The 26971-nt window shown below is 36.4% G+C and overlaps 2 protein-coding genes across 3 annotated transcripts in view; one reads left to right on the plus strand and one right to left on the minus strand.

Moving 5' to 3' along the window:
- LOC117336220 (battenin-like) overlaps positions 1-2872 on the minus strand; it is a gene marked incomplete in the record, with an annotated part of 7672 nt that extends 4800 nt beyond the window's left edge. The window contains 4 exon segments of the mRNA XM_033896678.1: positions 1-43; positions 1477-1556; positions 1987-2072; positions 2633-2872. Of these exon segments, the coding sequence (XP_033752569.1) occupies positions 1-43; positions 1477-1556; positions 1987-2010 (147 nt within the window).
- Positions 2873-4136: 1264 nt separating this feature from the next.
- Positions 4137-25860, plus strand: LOC117336848. 2 transcript variants are annotated; one of them, XM_033897506.1, is made up of 12 exons: positions 4137-4305; positions 4503-4609; positions 6510-6642; positions 15227-15353; positions 15576-15785; positions 16300-16418; positions 17038-17176; positions 17573-17715; positions 18303-18538; positions 22153-22338; positions 24738-24911; positions 25400-25860. In XM_033897506.1, the coding sequence occupies exons 1-12, from the start codon at positions 4244-4246 to the stop codon at positions 25558-25560; spliced, it is 1797 nt and encodes a 598-aa protein (XP_033753397.1). In that variant the 5' UTR covers positions 4137-4243; the 3' UTR covers positions 25561-25860. The 2 variants fall into 2 exon arrangements, with proteins under 2 accessions (XP_033753397.1, XP_033753398.1); XM_033897507.1 differs by having other exon boundaries at positions 18321-18538.
- The last annotated feature ends 1111 nt before the right edge of the window (positions 25861-26971 follow it).

Raw genomic sequence — 26971 nt, forward strand, 5'->3', positions numbered from 1 at the left:
ATTGGCTCCGACCACCAGACCAACCTGATTCCTTTCATTAAAACTGAAACAAATGCCGAACCCATGCTGGTTTTATTATAGGTAACTGGTAAACCACTAGCTGTAAACGTGCTGCTCAGCATAAGGAAGGTAATCATGATGTGATGACATAAGGGAGGTAATCATGATGTAATGACATAAGGGAGGTAATCATGATGTGATGACATAAGGGAGGTAATCATGACGTGATGGCATAAGGGAGGTAATCATGATGTGATGACATAAGGGAGGTCATCATGACGTGATGACATAAGGGAGGTCATCATGACGTGATGACATATGGGAGGTAATCATGATGTGATGACATAAGGGAGATAACCATGATGTCATGACATAATGGAGGTACATGTAATCACGATGTAATGACATAAGGGAGGTAATCATGATGTAATGACATAAGGGAGGTAATCATGATATGATGACATAATGGAGGTAATCATAATGTGATGATATAAGGGAGGTAATCACGATGTCATGACATAATGGAGGTACATGTAATCACGATGTAATGACATAATGGAGGTAATCATGTTGTGATGACATAAGGGAGAATATAATGAAATTATGACATAGATTAAATATGATTTGAAGACAAAAAAAAATATATATAATGACAAAATGAAGGTGATTATGACATATTTTGACATAAGAGAGGTCATTATGACAAAAGAGAGGTACAATGCAATTATGACAGATTTTGATATAAGAGAGGTAATCATTACATATTTAAGAAATAATTAACGATGATTCGTGTATTATTGCAGGATATACAACGAGGACGAGGATATTTTGCAATTGAATTAATAACGAAGGCCGCAGCCCTGAGTTATTACTTAAAATTGCAAAATATCCGAGTCCGAGTTGTATATCCTGCAACAATACACGAGTCAAAGTTGATTATTTCTATTCTACCATGTACTGTTTAGTTCTGAGATTGGCCTCTTTCTAATAGAAAAACAGCAAAGAAACCCCGAGAAAACCTTGTAATTTATTTCTTGAGTATTGCATTATTTGTTGATGAAATATACAGGCAATTCAGTACTACGATCAAGAGCATCTATATATCATATGGCATTGATTTTGAAAATTTAAAAAAAAAAGGATAAAAAAAAAGAAAAAAAAGGGGGCCTCCATAGGATTCGAACTCGAGTCGTGATAAAAATTTATTGAAAGACTAACCCATTAGCCCACTCGGCTATAGTAACCTTTTATAAAACGAGTGAATATTAGATATATAAAATTGTTACAGCTGTGACTCCCGACCGTGTATTATTGGCACGAGCGGGGGTTATTGGAAAATAATACATGGTTTTAAACCAATCAAAACTGGCGTTGCATAGCAAACATGGTAGAATATGACATAAGAGAGGTAACTATGACACATTATGACATAAGAGAGGTAATTATGACATATTATGACATAAGAGAGGTTATTACCTGTCTGCGATGGTTTTTGCAGCAGATACAACAATAACATATGGAAGGTTGTTGATGGATCCCAAAATAAACAAACCAATCTGCAAAAGACAAGGACTTCCATCAATATTTTATTGTTAATCATTATGATTTATATGAGCTTCTCATTTCACTCAGATGGCAAGAATTTTACAGACAATAGGGGCCAAGAATGATGATCACTAATCAAAGTTATTTCAACACTTTTATGCATGTATATGCTCATGACATGATCTTAATAATAGGGATAAAACAAATAAAAGGAAACCAGGCCGTAATACCTTATACAGTAAAGAATTGAATATATATATACATGATATGTACATTATTCTACCACCTCTTATTATAATTTAGTTACATTTGTGTTTTCACCTGTACAGATAAATATAGCTTTTATAAATATCTTACATTATTATGTGTTTCTTGGTTAATTGTCTCCAAGAGTTCAGTCTTTATTCTAATAACAGAGATCTCTATACAGGTATGTCTTACCCAGTTTCTGATAAAGTTGTCCATGTTGTCGTTATCCAGAGATGGATTACTCCCCTTGTATCCTGGGCGGCATCAGTGATTTTAATCTGTAAGAATGAATATAGATATAATGTTATTGTTGTTCCAGTTTCCTCCAGTTATAAATCAGTTTGAATTCAAACTGGGCATTTTTGGTGCTTGTCTATAAGTTGGGCACAGGGACATGTGTCTATATACATGTACAATGCATGTAGTATTATATGATAAAATTTGCCCAAAATACCTACACTGTATATGTAATTTGTCTATATACGTATTTCTGGCTATTTTGTATCATATAAGATAATGCATGCATGTTCCTGTGAGTTGGGAAGGACATAATCTGTATTTGTGAATCTAATCTGATTAAGATATAATTAACCACTAAAAGTCAAACAATGTCTATTTTATAGAATACTGTCTACATATATTTACAATGTCTCTACACAACACAAGCAATCTCATTTCGCATTATGCTACATTGTATATATAGACCACCAGGGGGGTACGTACATCTATGTTTGTCCCTGAGGGTGTCAATTGACTGAAAAAAAACGCCCTTCATCATCAGACACTCTCTATATACATTTTATTACATGTATCAGAAACTTCCTTAATAGAGCCTTACCTTATATTTTAATCTACCTGTAAATCTACGCCTCGTGGGGATTTAGACTGGCAGGTGTAACTCGGTCAGCTGCTTCAAACCGTTATCACCGAGATATCATCCTGTACCTGCTGACGACCGGAGAGATCTCGGCCTTTTACTGATGTCCTCAGTACAGTTATCGATCCATTATATCAGTATATAGCAGATTATTAGATAACGATAACCGGAAACCGAAACATTAATCCTTAAAGAAACACGACTTAGGGCAAATTTGTTGCAAATAAACTGGTTTAGGTTTGGGTTTATGGTTTAAACCTGGTTTTCAAAACGGTTTGTAAACTAAAACTAGTTTGCTCTCGAGAAACAAATGCGAAATTCTAGTTTTCAATATGGTGTCTTTGGGAGAAAAAGCTTCAGAGCAGTATTTGAAACGTTAATACCTCCTGAACGCACAAAAATCCCCCGAATCCCAAATTATGTTGAAGACATACTTCCACAATTCAATGCAATGACAGGGAAACGCATGCAGTTCTAGCAGACTTTCTTTCAAATACAAGGGAAAACTGTCATACCAATAGGAAAACAATTATTATATTTATAATTTATATTTTATTTGTCCAGTCAAATGACACTACAAGCCATAGCTGGCAAGTTTGGAGCACGTAGCGCACTTCAAGAGCACATTCTGCATGTGTGTTGACAACATTCGCCATCTTGTTTTCAGAAACGAAACCTTCCAAACCACAACCGGTGGTGGTTTGAATGGTTTAATAAACTAGTTTAGGTTTATCAGAAACAAATGAATGAACCGGTTTCAGTTTAAATGTGGTTTGAAACTGGTTTACTCAACAAATGGAAAGTTTACAGAACCGGTTCGAAACTAAAACTGGTTTTAGGAGAACAAATTCGCCCTTAGTTTACATGTGATCTCATCGATGGTTGTATTTTTTGTCTGTTGTAAACATAACCTTTGAACTCGTGAACCGGATGTAGGCTTATGGTCCTCAAGAGAGATAACTGTAAAAAACATACAAATATTTCTTTGGCGCGGAAATTTGAATTCCCTCGCAAATCTTCTGATATAAGATTCCTGTCTCCATATCGCGTGATATAAAAGTGTAATCTATCTGTATATTAATATCCAAAGGATCAATGTTTAAATCAAATAGAACCAGAAGCAATGGGGCTCTGTAACACATCGCTGGGTAGTTATCGTATTTTCGCTATAAAACTGACTTAAATATTTTCGTTCGCTGTCCATTCTGTCTACTTACGGCATCGTTATCGAGGTATCTTTTAATTTTTTTTTTGTCAACTGTTAAGCGAAGTCACAACAATACTTATGTTTATTTGAAAGTGGTCCATTAGTGACAGATTTCTTCCGTTCTTATGTCATTTGCATTTTTACTCGATTCCCAGTACATCATTCAGCATTGTTCCTTATGCTTAGACGTAATTAGAATAGTGACGTCACATATCTCAAGGCATTGTCCTTTTGTTGATGACGTCATTCGCCTTTCGCCTTAGCGACAATATATCCGATTCTTGCCGTCCGCCTGTCAGTAGTTCTGTCCTTGACCACATCGTAAAACCACTAACAGACGACCCGAGGTCACTCCTCAGGGGACAATGGACGCCTTGCCCTTCCTACTAGTCGATGAGGCCATCAAGAAAAACAAAGCTTCTGTAAAGTAGGTTTAAATCATTTCCTGTATGGAGGTCGCTGAACATTGAGATTTGGGGACATTCGCTTCATCTAAGTGTGGAGTGTACAGTTATAGTCATGTACCATTGAATATTAAATTTTTGAATACTATACCACCCTATGATATTAAAGTTTCAGTAGTGTACCTTGAGTGACCAGCAATGCTCTCCGATTGGTTTACAGGTTACAAGAGTACGTGGCCTTAATGGTATGGGAACGTGCACGTGTTGAGCAGACTTACATCAAGAATCTTACTGGATGGGCGGAGAAAATCGTAAAAGAAGGAAAAGGTAGACAGCAGGGATGGGCGAATGCAATTGTAGCGGGACTGGACTGGGTCGATCATCGGTGACCAGGTAGCTCAATTGGTAGATCATCCGGCTAGTGTTCGGAGGTCCCGGGTTCGAACCATTGCGAGAGCGAAGACTTAAAAAAGGTGGGAGATGTGTAGCGGGACTGGACTGGGTCGATCATCGGTGACCAGGTAGCTCAATTGGTAGAGCATCCGGCTAGTGTTCGGAGGTCCCGGGTTCGAACCCCGATCTGGCCGCTACATTTTCTCCTCTCCTGTTTACAAAATTATAAAATTGACACATATATATGCTTCAGAGATTGGCGTAGGTATCAGGGACAGAAGCAGAAATACTAAAGACGTAGGGAGCGAGACGAAAGTAGAAAATAATGAGAGGGCAAATTTTGGGTTCAGGGACGGGATTACTATAATATATGGATCATAGGTAGGAATCAGGGACGGCATTACTAATAATATATGGATCATAGGTAGGAATCAGGGACGGAAGAAGAGGATTATAAAAAGCCAAAGGTACTAATCAAGGACGGAGGTATGCATTCTAGACGGAAGTAAAACGTTATTAAAGGGGGCAGATATAGACATCCTTAACGAAAGTAGAATATTATTAAAGGGGACAGAGGTAGGCATCCTGGACGGAAGTAGGCCATTATTAAAGGGGGCAGAGATAGGCATCCTGGACGGAAGTAGAACATTATTAAAGGGGACAGAGATAGGCATCCTGGACGGAAGTAGAACATTATTAAAGGGGGGCAGAGATAGGCATCCTGGACGGAAGTAGAACATTATTAAAGGGGGGCAGAGATATGCATCCTGGACGGAAGTAGGCCATTATTAAAGGGGGCAGAGGTAGGCATCCTGGACGGAAGTAGGCCATTATTAAAGGGGGCAGAGGTAGGCATCCTGGACGGAAGTAGGCCATTATTAAAGGGGGCAGAGATAGGCATCCTTAACAGAAGTAGAACATTATTAAAGGGGGGGGGGGGGGGGGGGGGGGGGGGCAGAGATAGGCATCATGGACGGAAGTAGAACATTATTAAAGGGGGGCAGAGATATGCATCCTGGACGGAAGTAGAACATTATTAAAGGGGACAGAGATAGGCATCCTGGACGGAAGTAGAACATTATTAAAGGGGGGCAGAGATAGGCATCCTGGACGGAAGTAGAACATTATTAAAGGGGGGCAGAGATATGCATCCTGGACGGAAGTAGGCCATTATTAAAGGGGGCAGAGGTAGGCATCCTGGACGGAAGTAGGCCATTATTAAAGGGGGCAGAGGTAGGCATCCTGGACGGAAGTAGGCCATTATTAAAGGGGGCAGAGGTAGGCATCCTGGACGGAAGTAGGCCATTATTAAAGGGGACAGAGGTAGGCATCATGTCATGGACGGAAGTAGGCCATTATTAAAGGGGACAGAGGTAGGCATCATGGACGGAAGTAGGCCATTATTAAATGGGGAAGAGGTAGGCATCATGGACGGAAGTAGGCCATTATTTAAAGGGGGCAGAGGTAGGCAACATGGACGGAAGTAGGCCATTATTAAAGGGGCAGAGGTAGACATCCTGGACGGAAGAAGAGAACCATAAAGGGCCAAAAGTAGACATCAGGGGACGGAAGTCGAAAATTATAAAAGGGGCGAAGGTAGGCATAAGATGCGGAGGTAGAGAGTTATAAAAATGTGGTAAAGGCAGACATAAAGGGTGGAAGTAGAAAATTATAAAAGGGGCGATGGTAGACATCAAGGACGGATGAAGATTATTGTTAAAGATCGAGGACATAAAAATAGACATCAAGGATGAGCGGAGATAATCTTAAAAGAGAAAAAAGTAAGCGAATATATTACAGAGAAACATTGTTTTTTTCATTCACTCGGCGACAGAGTTCCAGGATGACGAGGTGTTCCAAGTGATAGCGGACATTTTGCCCGGAGAGGCTGAACTGACCGCCGCTGCCCATCAACGGGTGTACCACCAGATGCTTGAGGACAGTGGACCCTATAACATCCTGTATAGGTACGTAGGGGAGATGTGACTTTTTGTTTGTGATGCCAAACACTCAAAATACTCAAATACTCAAAATCTATAGGAATAATTGCGATTAGCACTGGTTATGAGATACCATGCATCTATAATGTTTACACAGAAGAGTTATTATTACTCCTTCCTCTAGGGAGTACTATCATCGATATGTTTTTGTTCGAGATGGTATGTACACGTAAATTCGAACGAAATGCCTACCAAACAAATCCAAAGATAATGTATATGTTTTATACGAGACAGCGTCCTTTATTTTACTACATCCACTGCTTAGATGTCCAGACATGGACGATTTATTTACCATTCCTTATTGACCATTCCAAAATCAACATATCTTATTTAACATTCATTATTTGTCATTCCTTATTTACTATTTCTTACTTACCATTCTTTATTTACCATTCATTATTTGGCATTCCATATTTGACATTCCTTATTTACGAATCCTTACTTACCATTCTTTATTTACCATTCATTATTTGGCATTCCTTATTTGGCATTTCTTATTTACAAATCCTTACTTACCATTCTTTATTTACCATTCATTATTTGGCATTTCTTATTTACGAATCCTTACTTACCATTCCTTATTTACCATTCATTATTTGGCATTTCTTATTTACGAATCCTTACTTACCATTCCTTATTTACCATTCATTATATGGCATTTCTTATTTACGAATCCTTACTTACCATTTTTTATTTACCATTCATTATTTACCATTCATCATTTACCATTCATTATTTGTCATCCTATTTTGTTATAACTTACTTGTTATTTTGTTATTGATATGTCATTCCAATGATTCTATTCATATTGTGAGAAGTCGTCGATTTTCTTGAAACTAAAGTCCATTTGTTACTACTACCACTGTTTACTTGTTACTGCTTATCTACCACTGTTTAATTGTTACTATTTATCTACCACTGTTTAATTGTTACTATTTATCTACCACTGTTTAATTGTGACTAATTATCTACCACTGTTTAATTGTAACTACTTATCTACCACTGTTTAATTATTACTACTAATCTACCACTGTTTAATTGTTACTACTTATCTACCACTGTTTAATTGTGACTTATCTACCACTGTTTGTTACTACTTATCTACCACTGTTTAATTGTAACTACTTATCTACCACTGTTTGTTTGTTACTATTTATCTACCACTGTTTAATTGTTACTACTTATCTACCACTGTTTAATTGTGACTACATATCTACCACTGTTTAATTGTGACTTATCTACCACTGTTTGTTACTACTTATCTACCACTGTTTAATTATTACTACTTATCTACCACTGTTTGTTACTACTTATCTACCACTGTTTGTTACTTCTTATCTACCACTGTTTGTTACTTCTTATCTACCACTGTTTGTTACTACTTATCTACCACTGTTTGTTACTACTTATCTACCATTGTTTTATTGTTACTACTTATCTACCACTGTTTATTTGTTACTATTTATTTACCACTGTTTAATTGTTACTACTTATCTACCACTGTTTAATTGTTACTACTTTTCTACCACTGTTTAATTGTGACTTATCTACCACTGTTTGTTACTACTTATCTACCACTGTTAAATTGTTACTAATTATCTACCACTGTTTAATGTTACTACTTATCTACCACTGTTTAATTGTTACTACTTATCTACCACTGTTTGTTACTACTTATCTACCACTGTTTGTTACTACTTATCTACCACTGTTTATTTGTTACTACTTATATACCACTGTTTATTTGTTACTATTTATCTACCACTGTTAAATTGTTACTACTTATCTACCACTGTTTAATTGTTACTACTTATCTACCACTGTTTAATTGTTACTACTTATCTACCACTGTTTAATGTTACTACTTATCTACCACTGTTTAATTGTTACTACTTATCTACCACTGTTTGTTACTACTTATCTACCACTGTTTGTTACTACTTATCTACCACTGTTAAATGTTACTACTTATCTACCACTGTTTAATTGTTACTACTTATCTACCACTGTTTGTTACTACTTATCTACCACTGTTTTATTGTTACTACTTATCTACCACTGTTTGTTACTACTTATCTACCACTGTTTAATTGTTACTATTTATCTACCACTGTTTAATTGTTACTATTTATCTACCACTGTTAAATGTTACTACTTATCTACCACTGTTTAATTGTTACTACTTATCTACCACTGTTTATTACTACTTATCTTCCACTGTTTAATTGTTACTACTTATCTACCACTGTTTATTTGTTACTATTTATCTACCACTGTTTAATTGTTACTACTTATCTACAACTGTTTGTTACTACTTATCTACCATTGTTTAATTGTTACTATTTATCTACCACTGTTTAATTGTTACTATTTATCTACCGCTGTTAAATTGTTACTATTTATCTACCACTGTTTAATTGTTACTACTCATCTACCACTGTTAAATCGTTACTACTTATCTACCACTGTTTAATTGTTACTACTTATCAACCACTGTTTAATTGTTACTACTTATCTACCACTGTTAAATGTTACTACTTATCTACCACTGTTTAATGTTACTACTTATCTACCACTGTTTAATTGTTACTACTTATCTACCACTGTTTAATTGTTACTACTTATCTACCACTGTTTAATTGTTACTACTTATATACCACTGTTAAATTGTTACTACTTATCAACCACTGTTTAATTGTTACTACTAATCTACCACTGTTTAATTGTTGCTACTTATTTACCACTGTTTAATGTTACTACTTATCAACCACTGTTTAATTGTTACTACTTATCTATCACTGTTTAATTGTTACTACTTATCTACCACTGTTAAATTGTTACTATTTATCTACCACTGTTTAATTGTTACTACTTATCTACCACTGTTTAATGTTACTACTTATCTACCACTGTTTAATTGTTGCTACTTATTTACCACTGTATAATGTTACTACTTATCAACCACTGTTTAATCGTTACTACTTATCAACCACTGTTTAATTGTTACTACTTATCTACCACTGTTTAATTGTTACTACTTATCTACCACTGTTTAACGTTACTACTTATCTACCACTGTTTAATTTTTACTACTTATCTACCACTGTTTGTTACTACTTATCTACCACTGTTTAATTGTTACTACTTATCTACCACTGTTTAATTGTGACTACTTATCTACCGCTGTTTAATTGTTACTTATCTACAACTGTTTGTTACTACTTATCTACCACTGTTTAATTGTTACTATTTATCTACCACTGTTTAATTGTTACTATTTATCTACCACTGTTTAATTGTGACTAATTATCTACCACTGTTTAATTGTAACTACTTATCTACCACTGTTTAATTATTACTACTAATCTACCACTGTTTAATTGTTACTACTTATCTACCACTGTTTAATTGTGACTAATTATCTACCACTGTTTAATTGTTACTACTTATCTACCACTGTTTAATTGTGACTTATCTACCACTGTTTGTTACTACTTATCTACCACTGTTTAATTGTAACTACTTATCTACCACTGTTTGTTTGTTACTATTTATCTACCACTGTTTAATTGTTACTACTTATCTACCACTGTTTAATTGTGACTACTTATCTACCACTGTTTAATTGTGACTTATCTACCACTGTTTGTTACTACTTATCTACCACTGTTTAATTATTACTACTAATCTACCACTGTTTAATTGTTACTACTTATCTACCACTGTTTGTTACTACTTATCTACCACTGTTTGTTACTACTTATCTACCACTGTTTTATTGTTACTACTTATCTACCACTGTTAAATGTTACTACTTATCTACCACTGTTTAATTGTTACTACTTATCTACCACTGTTTATTACTACTTATCTTCCACTGTTTAATTGTTACTACTTATCTACCACTGTTTATTTGTTACTATTTATCTACCACTGTTTAATTGTTACTACTTATCTACAACTGTTTGTTACTACTTATCTACCATTGTTTAATTGTTACTATTTATCTACCACTGTTAAATTGTTACTATTTATCTACCACTGTTAAATTGTTACTATTTATCTACCACTGTTTAATTGTTACTACTTATCTACCACTGTTTAATTGTTACTATTTATCTACCACTGTTTAATTGTTACTATTTATCTACCACTGTTTAATTGTTACTATTTATCTACCACTGTTAAATTGTTACTATTTATCTACCACTGTTTAATTGTTACTACTCATCTACCACTGTTAAATCGTTACTAGTTATCTACCACTGTTTAATTGTTACTACTTATCTACCACTGTTTAATTGTTACTACTTATCAACCACTGTTTAATTGTTACTACTAATCTACCACTGTTTAATTGTTGCTACTTATCTACCACTGTTTAATTGTTACTACTTATATATCACTGTTTAATGTTACTACTTATCTACCACTGTTTGTTACTACTTATCTACCACTGTTTGTTACTACTTATCTACCACTGTTTAATTGTTACTACTTATCAACCACTGTTTAATGTTACTACTTATCTACCACTGTTTAATTGTTACTACTTATCTACCACTGTTTAATTGTTACTACTTATATACCACTGTTAAATTGTTACTACTTATCAACCACTGTTTAATTGTTACTACTAATCTACCACTGTTTAATTGTTGCTACTTATTTACCACTGTTTAATGTTACTACTTATCAACCACTGTTTAATTGTTACTACTTATCTACCACTGTTTAATGTTACTACTTATCTACCACTGTTTTATTGTTACTACTTATCTACCACTGTTAAATGTTACTACTTATCTACCACTGTTTAATTGTTACTACTTATCTACCACTGTTTATTACTACTTATCTTCCACTGTTTAATTGTTACTTCTTATCTACCACTGTTTATTTGTTACTATTTATCTACCACTGTTTAATTGTTACTACTTATCTACAACTGTTTGTTACTACTTATCTACCATTGTTTAATTGTTACTATTTATCTACCACTGTTTAATTGTTACTATTTATCTACCACTGTTAAATTGTTACTATTTATCTACCACTGTTTAATTGTTACTACTTATCTACCACTGTTTAATTGTTACTATTTATCTACCACTGTTTAATTGTTACTATTTATCTACCACTGTTTAATTGTTACTATTTATCTACCACTGTTGAATTGTTACTATTTATCTACCACTGTTTAATTGTTACTACTCATCTACCACTGTTAAATCGTTACTACTTATCTACCACTGTTTAATTGTTACTACTTATCTACCACTGTTTAATTGTTACTACTTATCAACCACTGTTTAATTGTTACTACTAATCTACCACTGTTTAATTGTTGCTACTTATCTACCACTGTTTAATTGTTACTACTTATCTATCACTGTTTAATGTTACGACTTATCTACCACTGTTTGTTACTACTTATCTACCACTGTTTAATTGTTACTACTTATCAACCACTGTTTAATGTTACTACTTATCTACCACTGTTTAATTGTTACTACTTATCTACCACTGTTTAATTGTTGCTACTTATTTACCACTGTTTAATGTTACTACTTATCAACCACTGTTTAATTGTTACTACTTATCTACCACTGTTAATGTTACTACTTATCTACCACTGTTTAACTGTTGCTACTTATTTACCACTGTTTAGTGTTACTACTTATCAACCACTGTTTAATCGTTACTACTTATCAACCACTGTTTAATTGTTACTACTTATCTACCACTGTTTAATTGTTACTACTTATCTACCACTGTTTGTTACTACTTATCTACCACTGTTTAATTTTTACTACTTATCTACCACTGTTTGTTACTACTTATCTACCACTGTTTAATTGTTACTACTTATCTACGACTGTTTAATTGTTACTACTTATCTACCACTGTTTGTTACTACTTATCTACCACTGTTTAATGTTACTACTTATCTACCACTGTTTAATTGTTACTACTTATCTACCACTGTTTGTTACTACTTATCTACCACTGTTTAATTGTTATTACTTATCTACCACTGTTTAATTGTGACTTATCTACCACTGTTTAATTGTTACTATTTATCTACCACTGTTTAATTTTTACTATTTATCTACCACTGTTTAATTGTTACTACTTATCTACCACTGTTTAATTGTTACTACTTATCTACCACTGTTTGTTACTACTTATCTACCACTGTTTAATTGTTATTACTTATCTACCACTGTTTAATTGTGACTTATCTACCACTGTTTAATTGTTACTATTTATCTACCACTGTTTAATTGTTACTATTTATCTACCACTGTTTAATTGTTACTACTTATCTACCACTGTTTAATTGTTACTACTTATCTACCACTGTTTAATTGTTACTACTTATCTACCACTGTTTGTTACTACTTATCTACCACTGTTTAATGTTACTACTTATCTACGACTGTTTAATTTTTACTACTTATCTACCACTGTTTGTTACTATTTATCTACCACTGTTTAATTGTTACTACTTATCTACCACTGTTTAATTGTGACTACTTATCTACCGCTGTTTAATTGTTACTTATCTACAACTGTTTGTTACTACTTATCTACCACTGTTTAATTGTTACTATTTATCTACCACTGTTTAATTGTTACTATTTATCTACCACTGTTTAATTGTTACTACTTATCTACCACCGTTTAATTGTTACTACTTATCTACCACTGTTTAATTGTTACTACTAATCTACCACTGTTTGTTACTACTTATTTACCACTGTTTAATTGTTACTACTAATCTACCACTGTTTGTTACTACTTATCTACCACTGTTTCATTGTTACTATTTATCTACCACTGTTTAATTGTGACTACTTATCTACCACTGTTTAATTGTTACTACTGATCTACCACTGTTAAATTGTTACTACTGATCTACCACTGTTTAATTGTTACTACTTATCTACCACTGTTTAATCGTTACTACTTATTTACCACTGTGAAATTGTTACTACTTATCTACCACTGTTTAATTGTAACTACTTACCTACCACTGTTTAATTGTTACTACTTTTCTACCACTGTTTAATTGTTACTATTTATCTACCACTGTTTAATTGTTACTATTTATCTACCACTGTTTAATTGTTACTATTTATCTACCACTGTTTAATTGTTACTACTTATCTACCACCGTTTAATTGTTACTACTTATCTACCACTGTTTAATTGTTACTACTAATCTACCACTGTTTGTTACTACTTATTTACCACTGTTTAATTGTTACTACTAATCTACCACTGTTTGTTACTACTTATCTACCACTGTTTCATTGTTACTATTTATCTACCACTGTTTAATTGTGACTACTTATCTACCACTGTTTAATTGTTACTACTGATCTACCACTGTTAAATTGTTACTACTGATCTACCACTGTTTAATTGTTACTACTTATCTACCACTGTTTAATCGTTACTACTTATTTACCACTGTGAAATTGTTACTACTTATCTACCACTGTTTAATTGTAACTACTTACCTACCACTGTTTAATTGTTACTACTTTTCTACCACTGTTTAATTGTTACTATTTATCTTCTACTGACTTATTTTATAGAGAATACAGAATAAAAGTAAATTCTGGAACAATTACATTTATTTTTTAAATCAAAATTGACAAAAAATGTATTGGGTTCTTCCTGTGAATAATGATATTCCCGCGGAAAGATGAAACTGTCGTTTGAAAAAACCCCATCTCTATCTAAATATTCAAATACTAACTAGTGAAAATTACAGTGATGTTGGGAGAATCTGACAAGAGGTATGCAGTAAAATGTTCACTTTTGTGTGCTTGCTCAAAATTTCGGAAGGAAGCTGCGAGATCCCCGGGTTTCATGATATGTTTTGTCGTACATATCTCGTGGAGTAGACATGCAGCCGGTTATAAGCAGTCTTTACTGTGTACTGCCGATTGAAATGGTAAATTGTCATCAATGAAGTAGGCAGTACGCAATAAGCAGTGGGTACAGGGCAAATAGCAGTTGACACTACACAATAAGCAGTAAACACTAGACAATAAGCAGTGGACACTAGACAATAAGCAGTAAACACTACACAATAAGCAGTGGGCACTAGGCAAATAGCAGTAAACACTACACAATAAGCAGTGGACACTAGACAATAAGCAGTGGATACTAGACAATAAGCAGTGGACATTACACAATAAGCAGTGGGAACTGGACAATAAGCAGTGGGCACTAGACAATAAGCAGTGGACACTAGACAATAAGCAGTAAACACTAGACAATAAGCAGTAAACACTAGACAATAAGCAGTAAACACTAGACAATAAGCAGTAAACACTAGACAATAAGCAGTGGACACTAGACAATAAGCAGTAAACACTAGACAATAAGCAGTAAACACTAAACAATAAGCAGTACAAAGTAAGCAGATCAGTAGTAAGCTATAATCGGTAGTAGATAGTAGCAGAGGGCAGTTCGCTGTCACTTATGCAATTAGTTCAAGATAAAACCTTAGTACTTTCTCTTTGCCCGACAGAGATATGGGCTTGAGAGAGGGGATTTTCCACTACAACTGCCGAGGAGTCGTTGGTATTGAGGAAGAATTCGTTAAGGAAAACAGGAAGAGGGTTAATTTGGAGACTGTGCACTCTCAGAGGAAGCAGGTATTTATAAATTGCATCTAATTAAAGTTATGTAAGATATGAGAACTCTGACGAACACCACAGAACACCACAGAACACATGGTGTTGATATTATGTCCCAACTCTACGGTCTGTGTATGTAGATATCTTTGATAAATACACTAGGACAGTCTGGTCGGGATTTGTCGCTATGTCCCTGTACCACGGAACACCTCTTAATGTTACACTTTGATGATATTCCAGGCAATGCAGGACTGTAAAACCAAACTGGACACACTCGAGTCCCAGATGACATGCAGAAGTCGTCTGGCCACTCGACGGTCATCCAAGGGCCGGAGAGTGGACAGTCTAATGAACAAGATGATAGAACAGAAGCGGAGGTATGACGTGGAGGTCGAGGGATCAGATGCGGCGGAGCGGGAACTTGAATCGCTCTTTCAGGGGAAAAAGATAGTAAGCATCCTCAGTTTTGATAATAAATGACATAGATAAGTCTTTAATGTCTTCACATTACATACCTTTATTCCTGATATATCTGATATGCCTTCGTTGTGGTTTGGCCATCTTCAATCAGACAGCACTAGCATTTCCTCTTGCAAATAACTCTTGCTGGCGTATGAACGTATGCTTTTATTTTAGCGGGGGTTATCTCCCTTAGGACGTGAGTGATCTCTACTGATATGTAACTATGTTGTCGATTGCTATCGTTACCTTTTATAACGGGTTTAGTGGACGAGGAAATATATTAAGATATATTATGGAGTGACAGACGAGAAAGGGAGGCAGAGAAAGGAGGTTGGCTTTTCTACCAGCTAATATGATAGGAATTTGCTAATTGGATGGTGAATGATAAGAACACAAATGGCAAATGAAAATTGTATCTGCTTTGAAATTTTACTGACAGAGCGCTATATATGTGCGATGGTTATGACTTTCACACACAATACAACGGGGCATTTCGTTGCAGACACTTCTGGAAATGTTGAAGGATTTAAACGTGTTGGAGAAAGATAGAGTTCAGCTGATTTTCAGTCAACTAATCGAGTTCATGACCCGGCTACGTCACATCGAGATGCCGGAAGAGAGGTGATCTACGTATCTTTGTCTTAACATGGCGGGGAGTTTAATGTTAATGGCGATATGAACACGATACCCGCTTGAGAAGATTTTTTGTTTGACTTGAAGCCCTGTCAAGCCTTCACAAAATAGTTTTTCCTATATATCTATTTCCAATGTTGTTTACATTACATTAAGATCCACACATACATTTTCTTTCACATACAGAATATTGTAAATGGATGTGTACATGTATCATCATCTTCATTGGCTCAATACACCTCGCACATTAAACAATCATCCTCATCATTATGAAAATAAGTTTACAAATGTGTCAATATAAAATTAATAAGATATAGATTAATGAAATTATAGTGACACGATATGAATTTATTTAGACAAGTTATACTCATATTGTATGTATATCATTCCAAGAATAGTGACTTTGTGGTCTTCCCTAGTTTATTAAACCAATTTTACTCTATAGCATCCATGTTCATAACGAAGCACCTTTTAGTGAATCTTCAATATGCCACTTCTATTTTGTACCTAAAAACGATATCAACCATTTATTTTTACTTATTGATTTTTTATTTATTTATCTAAATAATTAAGTCGTTTCTCATTTAATGACGTCACTAATTTACAGCGCCACCAGGCGGCACGCGATGAATGATATGCTGAGGGCCCTGTCCAACGTCAACGTGCGCAGTGTTGCCGACGCTTCCTGGCAGAAGATGGAGCGAGCTGCGAAGGCCCGTAAAGTCGGGGCCGTCTTTTCCCTCCGGGTCAGTACAGATGGATTTTAAAATAAAACTATCAGGGTCTTAATTAGCATTCTGTTTCCATCCACATTTAGAACTCGGAGATATTTCGTAGTAACTATACATGCTATTGTAAAACACTTTACGGTCAAGAAAAGAATAATGACCCAAAGCGGCAAACCGACTACTTACGCTATACATTTAGGATCTCGATGACGTCATATTTGATATCCTAACTTATGACGTCACAATGTAATGATGTCGTCGCCATCGGAAACTACATGTATGGCGGGTTCGATACAGATATGTTAGTGAATATAAAGCATACAGTTGAAGGCGATGTTGACGTTAAATCATATATCTCCCACACGAATCATGCGATTTAAGACAACCATACATTTTGGTCCAATGTTTTATCAGGATCTGGTTTCACCGAGTCCAGCCCCTGCCACTGCCCGGCCCCACGCCATCTCTGTTGCCGTTCGGTCACCGTCCGGACCCCCTGGGATTATTTTACCCCCTAATGGCGGGACACCGATACCTCCCCCTGACACAAGAAAGAGGTAGGAACTACGGGATGATAGATTGGATATTGTCGCCTCTGCAAAAAAAAATCCACTACGGTTTTTTTTTTTTTTTTTTTTTTTTTAGATTGAGAGCATTGGGAATTTGTTAATTTTTCTAAATGATTCGTGATAGAGGTTTGCAAGAGTGTATTAAACAGTATATGCTTTGCTAATTTTAGGGGAACTAGTGATTAGAGGGTTCTACTGATTATGTAGGGAAATATGACTCGAAACCCTCGAGTGTTGTCCTTTGTACTGTGTTCGCAGAAAGTATCTCTTTTGCGAGTCTTTTACAGCAGTTAGGTGTTTGGACAGGGTTAACAAACATTCCGCTAGGGTAGTCATACTACTTACATGTATGTGTTTGTCATAGTGTGGACCGGAAGGGCTATATCTCTGTGTGTTAAAATATAAAAATGAATTTTCATCTACATTTGCCAGACTTTATCTGAAGTTTCCATTGGTTATTCACATCTTTTATCATCATTTGTGTCCAAAAAAATATCAGAATTCTCCATTAACATTGGAAGCAAAGCTTCTGTTTTATATGTTTTTTTGTATCTTATAACACCGTTTACCTTTAGCACGCGACCATTTGGCAGGGGAATCCGTCCTCGAGATCGGGAGAAACGGACTAAACCCCCCAGAAACAAAAGTCCTGTAGTAATGACGAGTGTGCACGTGTTCGAGCCACCGTCTGATTCGTCCTCTGAAGAGTCGGTATCCAAGGAGATCCTGTTAAAACGACAAAAGATACGTGAAGAAAAAGAACCAGAACGAGTCATTCTTTTCACCAGGCCAGCGATCTCGGATACTTCGGGTAAGTACGATGGACTAGTGACTTTGGACAGCATCTACCGAGAGTTGTCGTTCCTTTACATTTGATAACGGCTAATAAATGCCAAAAATCTTTGTAAAACCTTGTTATTGACTACGCACACGACACACACGTACAGAATGTAAGTGGTTCAACTACGCGTCCCACAGTTACCCGCCTGATGACATATACTTATATATAGTGCCGTAGGCACGTGACTATGGACTATGCGCCTAATGACAACACGCTTCTTGACATATTTAACCTCTCAGCTTCGCGTCTAAGGATTTCGCGCTCGATGACACCATAGATATCCAACAAGGCGCCTGACAACAGCAATGTGCTTCATGATACATTAGTGCCACATTGTCTGAACTGGTTTAGTCTTTGCGTCTCCTTTTACGGTAGTTGTTGTGTTCAGGCGGCGTGAGGGGCCGGTGGTCGAGTCCTCCTGTACCTGTAAATAAGTCTTAGTGCCACAGCTACCCGCAACAAGATACGTTGGTACTCCATCATCATGCCCTATGGCACATTGGAGTTCCAGCTTCGTGCCCAATGATACATTTGTATTCAAGCTTCTTGCCCTACGACACGTTTATATTCAAGCTTCTTGCCCTATGACACGTTTGTATTCAAGCTTCTTGCCCTATGACACATTGCAGTTCCAGCTTCGTGCCCAATGATACATTTGTATTCAAGCTTCTTGCCCTACGACACGTTTATATTCAAGCTTCTTGCCCTATGACACATTGGAGTTCCAGCTTCGTGCCCAATGATACATTTGTATTCAAGCTTCTTGCCCTACGACACGTTTATATTCAAGCTTCTTGCCCTATGACACGTTTGTATTCAAGCTTCTTGCCCTATGACACATTGCAGTTCCAGCTTCGTGCCCAATGATACATTTGTATTCAAGCTTCTTGCCCTACGACACGTTTATATTCAAGCTTCTTGCCCTATGACACGTTTGTATTCAAGCTTCTTGCCCTATGACACATTGCAGTTCCAGCTTCGTGCCCAATGATACATTTGTATTCAAGCTTCTTGCCCTACGACACGTTTATATTCAAGCTTCTTGCCCTATGACACGTTTGTATTCAAGCTTCTTGCCCTATGACACATTGGAGTTCCAGCTTCGTGCCCAATGATACATTTGTATTCAAGCTTCTTGCCCTACGACACGTTTGTATTCAAGCTTCTTGCCCTATGACACGTTTGTATTCAAGCTTCTTGCCCTATGACACGTTTGTATTCAAGCTTCTTGCCCTACGACACGTTTGTATTCAAGCTTCTTGCCCTATGACACATTTGCTCCAGCTTCGCGCCGTATGACACATTTGCTCCAGCTTCGCGCCGTATGACACATTTGCTCCAGCTTCGCGCCGTATGACACATTTGCTCCAGCTACGTCCCTATATGATACAACTGAGAACTTCGCGCGCGACCAATTCGCATCTGATATCTTCCATGATAACTTCTCGCCTGACGATCCTGTGTATGGATCACGTTTTAACCCTATGCGCCTTGTGAATCTGGCCTGTTGACACATTTAGTACACAGGGTGCACACTTTTGACTATGCACCTACTTGCAAAAGTTTAAAATGCAAAATAAGTATACATTGATGATAGACATTTAGGGTTTGTATTTTAATAAGGACAAGGACGTACACCTTATTCACAATACTGGTCCCGGCCAACTGGTGTCCCCAGACTGTTTCAAACACGAAGGTAACCCGGTGCTGTGAATACACCATGTTAATTTAACGTTTATTTATAACATGTACGTTGTAATTATTCGGTGTTGAAGTTTTTACTAAGCCGTGAATGTCTTTTAAGAATTTACAAATCATTCATCTTACCAGTTTTAGAATATGCATGTGAGGTATGGGATGGTTGCACCAAAGCCGAATCAGAATTGTTGGAGAAAGCCCAAAGGGAGGCCATTCGTATCATAACAGGCCTTCCGTCTTATGCAAATATCGAATATTTATATTTTGAATCAGGTTTAGATACCCTATCAAATCGTAGAAATCGAAGAAAACTCCAACTTTTATATAAAATGCAAAATAACTTAACACCAATTTATTTGAATGATCTCCTACCATCTACAGTAGCAGAAAATAACCGATATCCTCTTAGAAATAATAATAATTACAGAGTTCCTCCATTTCGGCTTTCTCTTACAAATAGTTCTTTTATACCATCTACTATTCGTAGTTGGAATTCATTAGATTTATCCGGACGATCATTACCTTCTTTACCTTTATTTGTAAATTCTTTGGCTTTAAACGTGCAACCATCCCCACCTATCTATTTCGGTTTGGGTGAAAGAAAATTCAATATTATGCACACCAGACTAAGACACCAGTGTAGTCCACTTAAGTACGATTTGTATCGTGTAAATCTTGTTGATGATCCAGCTTGCTCATGTGGATATCCATGTGAGAATGCCTTTCACTTTTTATTTGAATGTCGCCTTTATGCTCAGGAAAGACGTATTATGCTACAACATATAAATGCCTTTGGAACAGAACCTAGTTTAAAACTTCTATTGTATGGTAATACTCAATTTTCCGTAGATCTAAATTGTCGTATTTTTAGACTTGTGCATTTATTCATAAAATCCAGCAACAGATTTTAAAATATTTATAAAGTTCTTGTGAACTATTGTGTTTGTATTAAATTTTCATAGTCATTCAAACTTTATGCCTATTTCTATATGTAATATACATGTGTTTATATGTGTAATGGGAGAAGGCCTTAGTAAGTTGCAATAACTTGTGCCTAATCCCTTTTCCTTAATTGAAATAAAATATGTTTAAAAGTAAAGTAAAGTAATTATTCGGTCACTTAGTAGACTCTAATTACATTGGGCCTATGGTACGCTTTATACAGAGGTAACGAGGCAAATATATGTTACGTAACTCCGAGGAGAATCCAGCTGCGGTGTTCTGTTTGTTATTGGCCTGAAATCAACCGATATCCATTAGCAAAGGGAAAGGTAGACAAAAGGTCAAGTTAACAAAGCGATTTCAATGTTTACCGTACTGTAAGTTTGGAATATCTCATCGCTTAAAAAGTGTGGCACTTCAAAAACGACGTTTATGTTTGTTCAAATATTCTAGATATAGAAATATTTAAATCATATAGTTGGACATTATTGATATCTATTGTTTGTTCAAATATTCTAGATATAGAAATATTTAAAAAAATAAATATTTGGAAATTAAACGTACAATACGGCATGCATTAATTGGCGACCGTACTGTAGGAGTTGTCTCCCTTTGCCCAATAAAGAAATCTTGTGAGTACCATCGACAAATTGCTCTTGAGGCCTAAAAATCGTTTAGATGTAAAAGGCCGATAAAATATTAGAAACATTCGTATTAGGGTCGGGGTGGGGTGGGTCGGGGAGGGGTGGGGTAGGCGGTTGATAACAATAATCTAGGCTTATACCAATAGAGAAGATAGGGATTTTTTTTTACATTCAGACACGGTTAATCAGTAATTTATTACATTTAGTATGTTCATTTAACTGTTGTGCGTGTATTAAGTCTTTATAATTTAGGACCGGAAAAAGTTTAAAGCTTATATTAAATTTTTCTTTATTTCAAAGTGAGGTCAGATGATATAGAGACAATCTACCTCCCGGAAGAAGATATCCCTGCCTACAAACCACCGGCTCCTTTCCCACCACGTCTCTTCTGCCCCAGTCTGTCTGATGACGACGAAGACAGAGAAGATGATTTCGCTGACGAACCTATCATCGAAAACGCCAGTCCTGCTACAAGGTTTGCCTTTGGTAAGTTCGTATGTGCACTGTATTTATGTTGTTAAACATGTACTTATTTAAGCATTAAATCAAGAAATATTGCTATAAGGCTTGGTCAGTGTTTAAACTGGATTTCCGCTTGACTTTGCTTCGAAAATAGTATATATGAGTGCAACCTAGCGGAGATAGACATTGGGTGCTAAGGCAAGTAATTTCGTCTAGACACATTTTTCATGTTATTCTCTTAAAATATATTAAGTTATCCCAAGAACGTCTTAAAACAACACCAAACACGTGCGAGAGCGGAGAAAGAATAAGCCTGCAGAATAAATTCATACTGATCTACCAGAGTTACAGCCCTTTGATTCACTCTTGTGGTTAAAAACTAGACAGCCTATTACCCTACCAGGTGCGGTGTGGTTTCTCTCTGACGTCATTCTGTTAGGGGACATTGATGACCCTTAGAATAAAGTCTGCTGAGTCACTCTGTATGGAGAACATTGGAGAAGACTGGTTCCCTGTAGTAATGAAGGTTTGACTTTCTTCCCCTGCTTCTATATATATACAATGTAGGCTATGGTCATTGAAGATAGCCTCCCTTGTGGTTTGGTTTTTCTTGCTTAACGTCCTATCAACAGCTGTGGTAATTTAAGGACGGCCTCCCCTGTGTGGTTTGTATTGTATAACATCCTATCAACAGCTGTGATAATTTAAGGACGGCCTCCCGTGTGTGGTTTGTATTGTATAACATCCTATCAACAGCTGTGGTAATTTAAGGACGGCCTCCCCTGTGTGGTTTGTATTGTATAACGTCCTATCAACAGCTGTGGTAATTTAAGGACGGCCTCCCCTGTGTGGTTTGTATTGTATAACGTCCTATCAACAGCTGTGGTAATTTAAGGACGGCCTCCACTGTGTGGTTTGTATTGTATAACGTCCTATCAACAGCTGTGGTAATTTAAGGACGGCCTCCCCTGTGTGGTTTGTATTGTATAACGTCCTATCAACAGCTGTGGTAATTTAAGGACGGCCTCCACTGTGTGGTTTGTATTGTATAACGTCCTATCAACAGCTGTGGTAATTTCAGGACGGTCTCCCCTGTGTGGTTTGTATTGTATAACGTCCTATCAACAGCTGTGGTAATTTAAGGACGGCCTCCCCTGTGTGGTTTGTATTGTATAACGTCCTATCAACAGCTGTGGTAATTTAAGGACGGCCTCCACTGTGTGGTTTGTATTGTATAACGTCCTATCAACAGCTGTGGTAATTTAAGGACGGCCTCCCCTGTGTGGTTTGTATTGTATAACGTCCTATCAACAGCTGTGGTAATTTAAGGACGGCCTCCAATGTGTGGTTTGTATTGTATAACGTCCTATCAACAGCTGTGGTAATTTCAGGACGGTCTCCCCTGTGTGGTTTGTATTGTATAACATCCTATCAACAGCTGTGGTAATTTAAGGACGGTCTCCCCTGTGTGGTTTGTATTGTATAACATCCTATCAACAACTGTGGTAATTTAAGGACGGCCTCCCCTGTGTGGTTTGTATTGTATAACATCCTATCAACAGCTGTGGTAATTTAAGGACGGCCTCCCCTGTGTGGTTTGTATTGTATAACATCCTATCAACAGCTGTGGTAATTTAAGGACGGCCTCCCCTGTGTGGTTTGTATTGTATAACATCCTATCAACAGCTGTGGTAATTTAAGGACGGCCTCCCCTGTGTGGTTTGTATGTATAACATCCTATCAACAGCTGTGATAATTTAAGGACGGCCTCCCCTGTGTATTGTATAACATCCTATCAACAGATGTGATAATTTAAGGACGGCCTCCCCTGTGTGGTTTGTATTGTATAACATCCTATCAACAGAAGCTATATATGGTCGTTTAGTATGTTCGTGTCTGTTCTTGTGATGTCGACTTTATAGTACAACCTCATTGAAGACATACATTAGGAAATAGGAACACCCCCCCCCCCCCCCCCCCCCCCCTCCCCCCCTGTCACATTACGGGGGTGAACAAGTCGTCCTACTCCTGAAATGCTGAAAATCTTATATGTCTTGGCCAGGGGACCCAAAGCCTTCCTCACAGCATCTCCGCTAACCAACGATTTTGACTTCATAACACTCCACGAACCAGAAACATTTACTAGCGAAGATGTCCTCACAGGGCAGAACGTCCACTAAAGGCAAAACGAGCAATGGGAACAGCAGGATCGTTACTGACCTGATAATCAATCTCAACAGAGAGATCTCCATCTTTCCTGGTCACCCTATCTTTTATATAACCTTTACTGGGACGTCCAACTGCGTGTAGTACAAAAAATGTATTTTTAGAATTGAAATCGTCATATTTGTGTTTCTGTCAATGACATATCCACTAACAAAAATGTGTAAGGTATGAATATTGTATCGATGTGTTTGTCCTAGATGCTAGCAATGTTCGGTTGTACGCCAAACCGTTGAGCAGTGAGTCCGAGGAGGAGTTAGAGGAGAAGGAAGGCGAGAAAGAAGAGGATAACATCGCTTTGATGCGTGGAGTTAGAGTGATTGCCCTGCATCCGTACACCGCGCGAACGACAGACCAACTCTCCTTCAAACAAAGTAAGACATGTACATGTATGATAATGTCCCGTCATATTATGATGGCAGGGTCGCAATGTCAAGGTCGAGCTCGCCAATACTTAGGGTGAATAAGTTTTTAAGGTGTTACTATAAATAGTGCTAAACAATGACGTTGTTAATTTGCATGGGAGCGGGGGCACCAATGTCTAATTGTCATGTTCTATTTTTCTTTGGACCATTACAGATTTTTCTCCAGTTCTACCATGCTAGTGATCTGTTCGAACAGGGCATGGCAGACAGCACGTGCTGAACCGGAAGTAGTTTATTGTAACCATAATATGAACGCATTGCTGCCATACTATGCTTCTTCAAATTAATTCATAAGGGAATGAGATAAAGTTATGTTTGATTTACAAATGGAAACTTATCACAGGTTTCTCGATACATATCCTTGTTGGCGTAACATGTGTTGTATACAAGATGTTTTATGAGAGATTTAGAAACCTGATGAGATTTTCTCTCTCCAGACCAAGTGATCAAACAGAAGCTGGGAGCAAACGACGAAGGTTTTGCATACGGCTGGACACGAGAGACAAAACTGAGCCAAAAGCAACATGGCTGGTATCCTCAGGCCCTGGTCAAACTTATGGTCCCACAGCCTGGGCGATCAAACAAGCGGTCAGAATAGGAGTATTGGTGAAGCTAGTTCATGATCAGATATTAAGTTTATACAATTATATATATGATTTTTATACCGTTTTAAAACTTTTACGGCAACGATTTAATGTTATACCGTTAAAACAATTTTTAAATTATTTTATTTAATATTATTACCTTTTAAATTGTTTTATTGTTAAAATTCTATATATGTTTTTGATTAAAAGTTATACACAAGCATATATATGTAGTATTCTGTTTCTATATCTGCTAACTTACCATTGAGGTGTCTGCATAATTATATATACAAATAAATACATATATACATAACCCTTTGTTGTTTTGTTTTATCAATAAAAAATTCATTTCATAAAAAAAGTTGAAAATGATATGTTGACTTAGATTATGCCCTGTTTCTTGTTCTCCTCTTGTCACCTGATTTAAATACATGTATGTATATATATATATAAAAAATCAAAGGAAAATGTAAAGCTGTCAGAAATATAAATCTACATGTATCAGCGCAGCTGTTAGTGTTGTATGTCGGTATTTATAGTGGTATACTACGTGAACAAGTCCCTATAGATAGTTTTATACTGGGCTATCTCGATCAAAGGGCAACAAACCCACAAATAACGCCCTTACTTGGCGTCTGGCCTTTTGTACCGTGGTATGACAAGCTCGATCTATATTCACTCAAAAAGTGTGTCACAAGGCAAACCAACTGGGGCCCAAACTGAAGTCTGCCTTTATGTTAAAATTTAGACAGATGTGTGATTAATTATGAGACCACCTCGAAGGATTTTACAGGACCATAAACTCCCCAAGATATGTGTCAATGAGTTGACAAACAACAGTAAACATGACATTGTTCTGGTGTAAACTTTGATACACTTAGGTAAAACGTGTATTCCTACCTGGGATTTACACGTCACGTGATTAATTCCGCCATTGCAAACTGCTGATTGTACGCGTACGAAAGAACGTTTTATTACGAAACGTAATGACAAATGACTCAACTCGATCATCAGCCAAAGTACTCTCTAACATTACTAATTATAGCACACAGCTCGATAATCTTCCCACGACATAACACTCGCTCCGTATACGTTTGTCGCCTTGTGAACCCGAAATATATGGGTATTTTTTATTTGAACTGTTAACGTAAATCCCATGTAGTTTGTACCTTTTGATGGACTATCTTCTAGCAGACTAGCAATATTATTACAAAATGGCGACCATCACGCTAAGTGAAATAAAATGGTAACTGAAAGATAACATCTTTATGGAACCCGTATCGTAAATACAAAGGGGAATTAAATACAGATAATTTAATTAGGAAATAAGACGCACACACATGTATTATGTTTACACTTTGGTTTGTTTGTTTTTGTTTAACGTCCTATTAACAGCCAGGGTCATTTAAGGACGTGCCAGGTTTT

This window comes from Pecten maximus, chromosome 10 (genome assembly GCF_902652985.1).
Source record: "Pecten maximus chromosome 10, xPecMax1.1, whole genome shotgun sequence".
Classification (NCBI taxonomy): domain Eukaryota; kingdom Metazoa; phylum Mollusca; class Bivalvia; order Pectinida; family Pectinidae; genus Pecten; species Pecten maximus.

Bases quoted from the DNA above. Each gene is read 5' to 3' on its own strand.
- LOC117336848 (XM_033897506.1), top strand. From the start codon at position 4,244: ATGGACGCCTTGCCCTTCCTACTAGTCGATGAGGCCATCAAGAAAAAC. The intron at 15,786-16,299 runs GTAAGCATCCTC...ATTTCGTTGCAG, and splicing joins TCTTTCAGGGGAAAAAGATA to ACACTTCTGGAAATGTTGAA. The intron at 16,419-17,037 runs GTGATCTACGTA...ACTAATTTACAG, and splicing joins ATCGAGATGCCGGAAGAGAG to CGCCACCAGGCGGCACGCGA.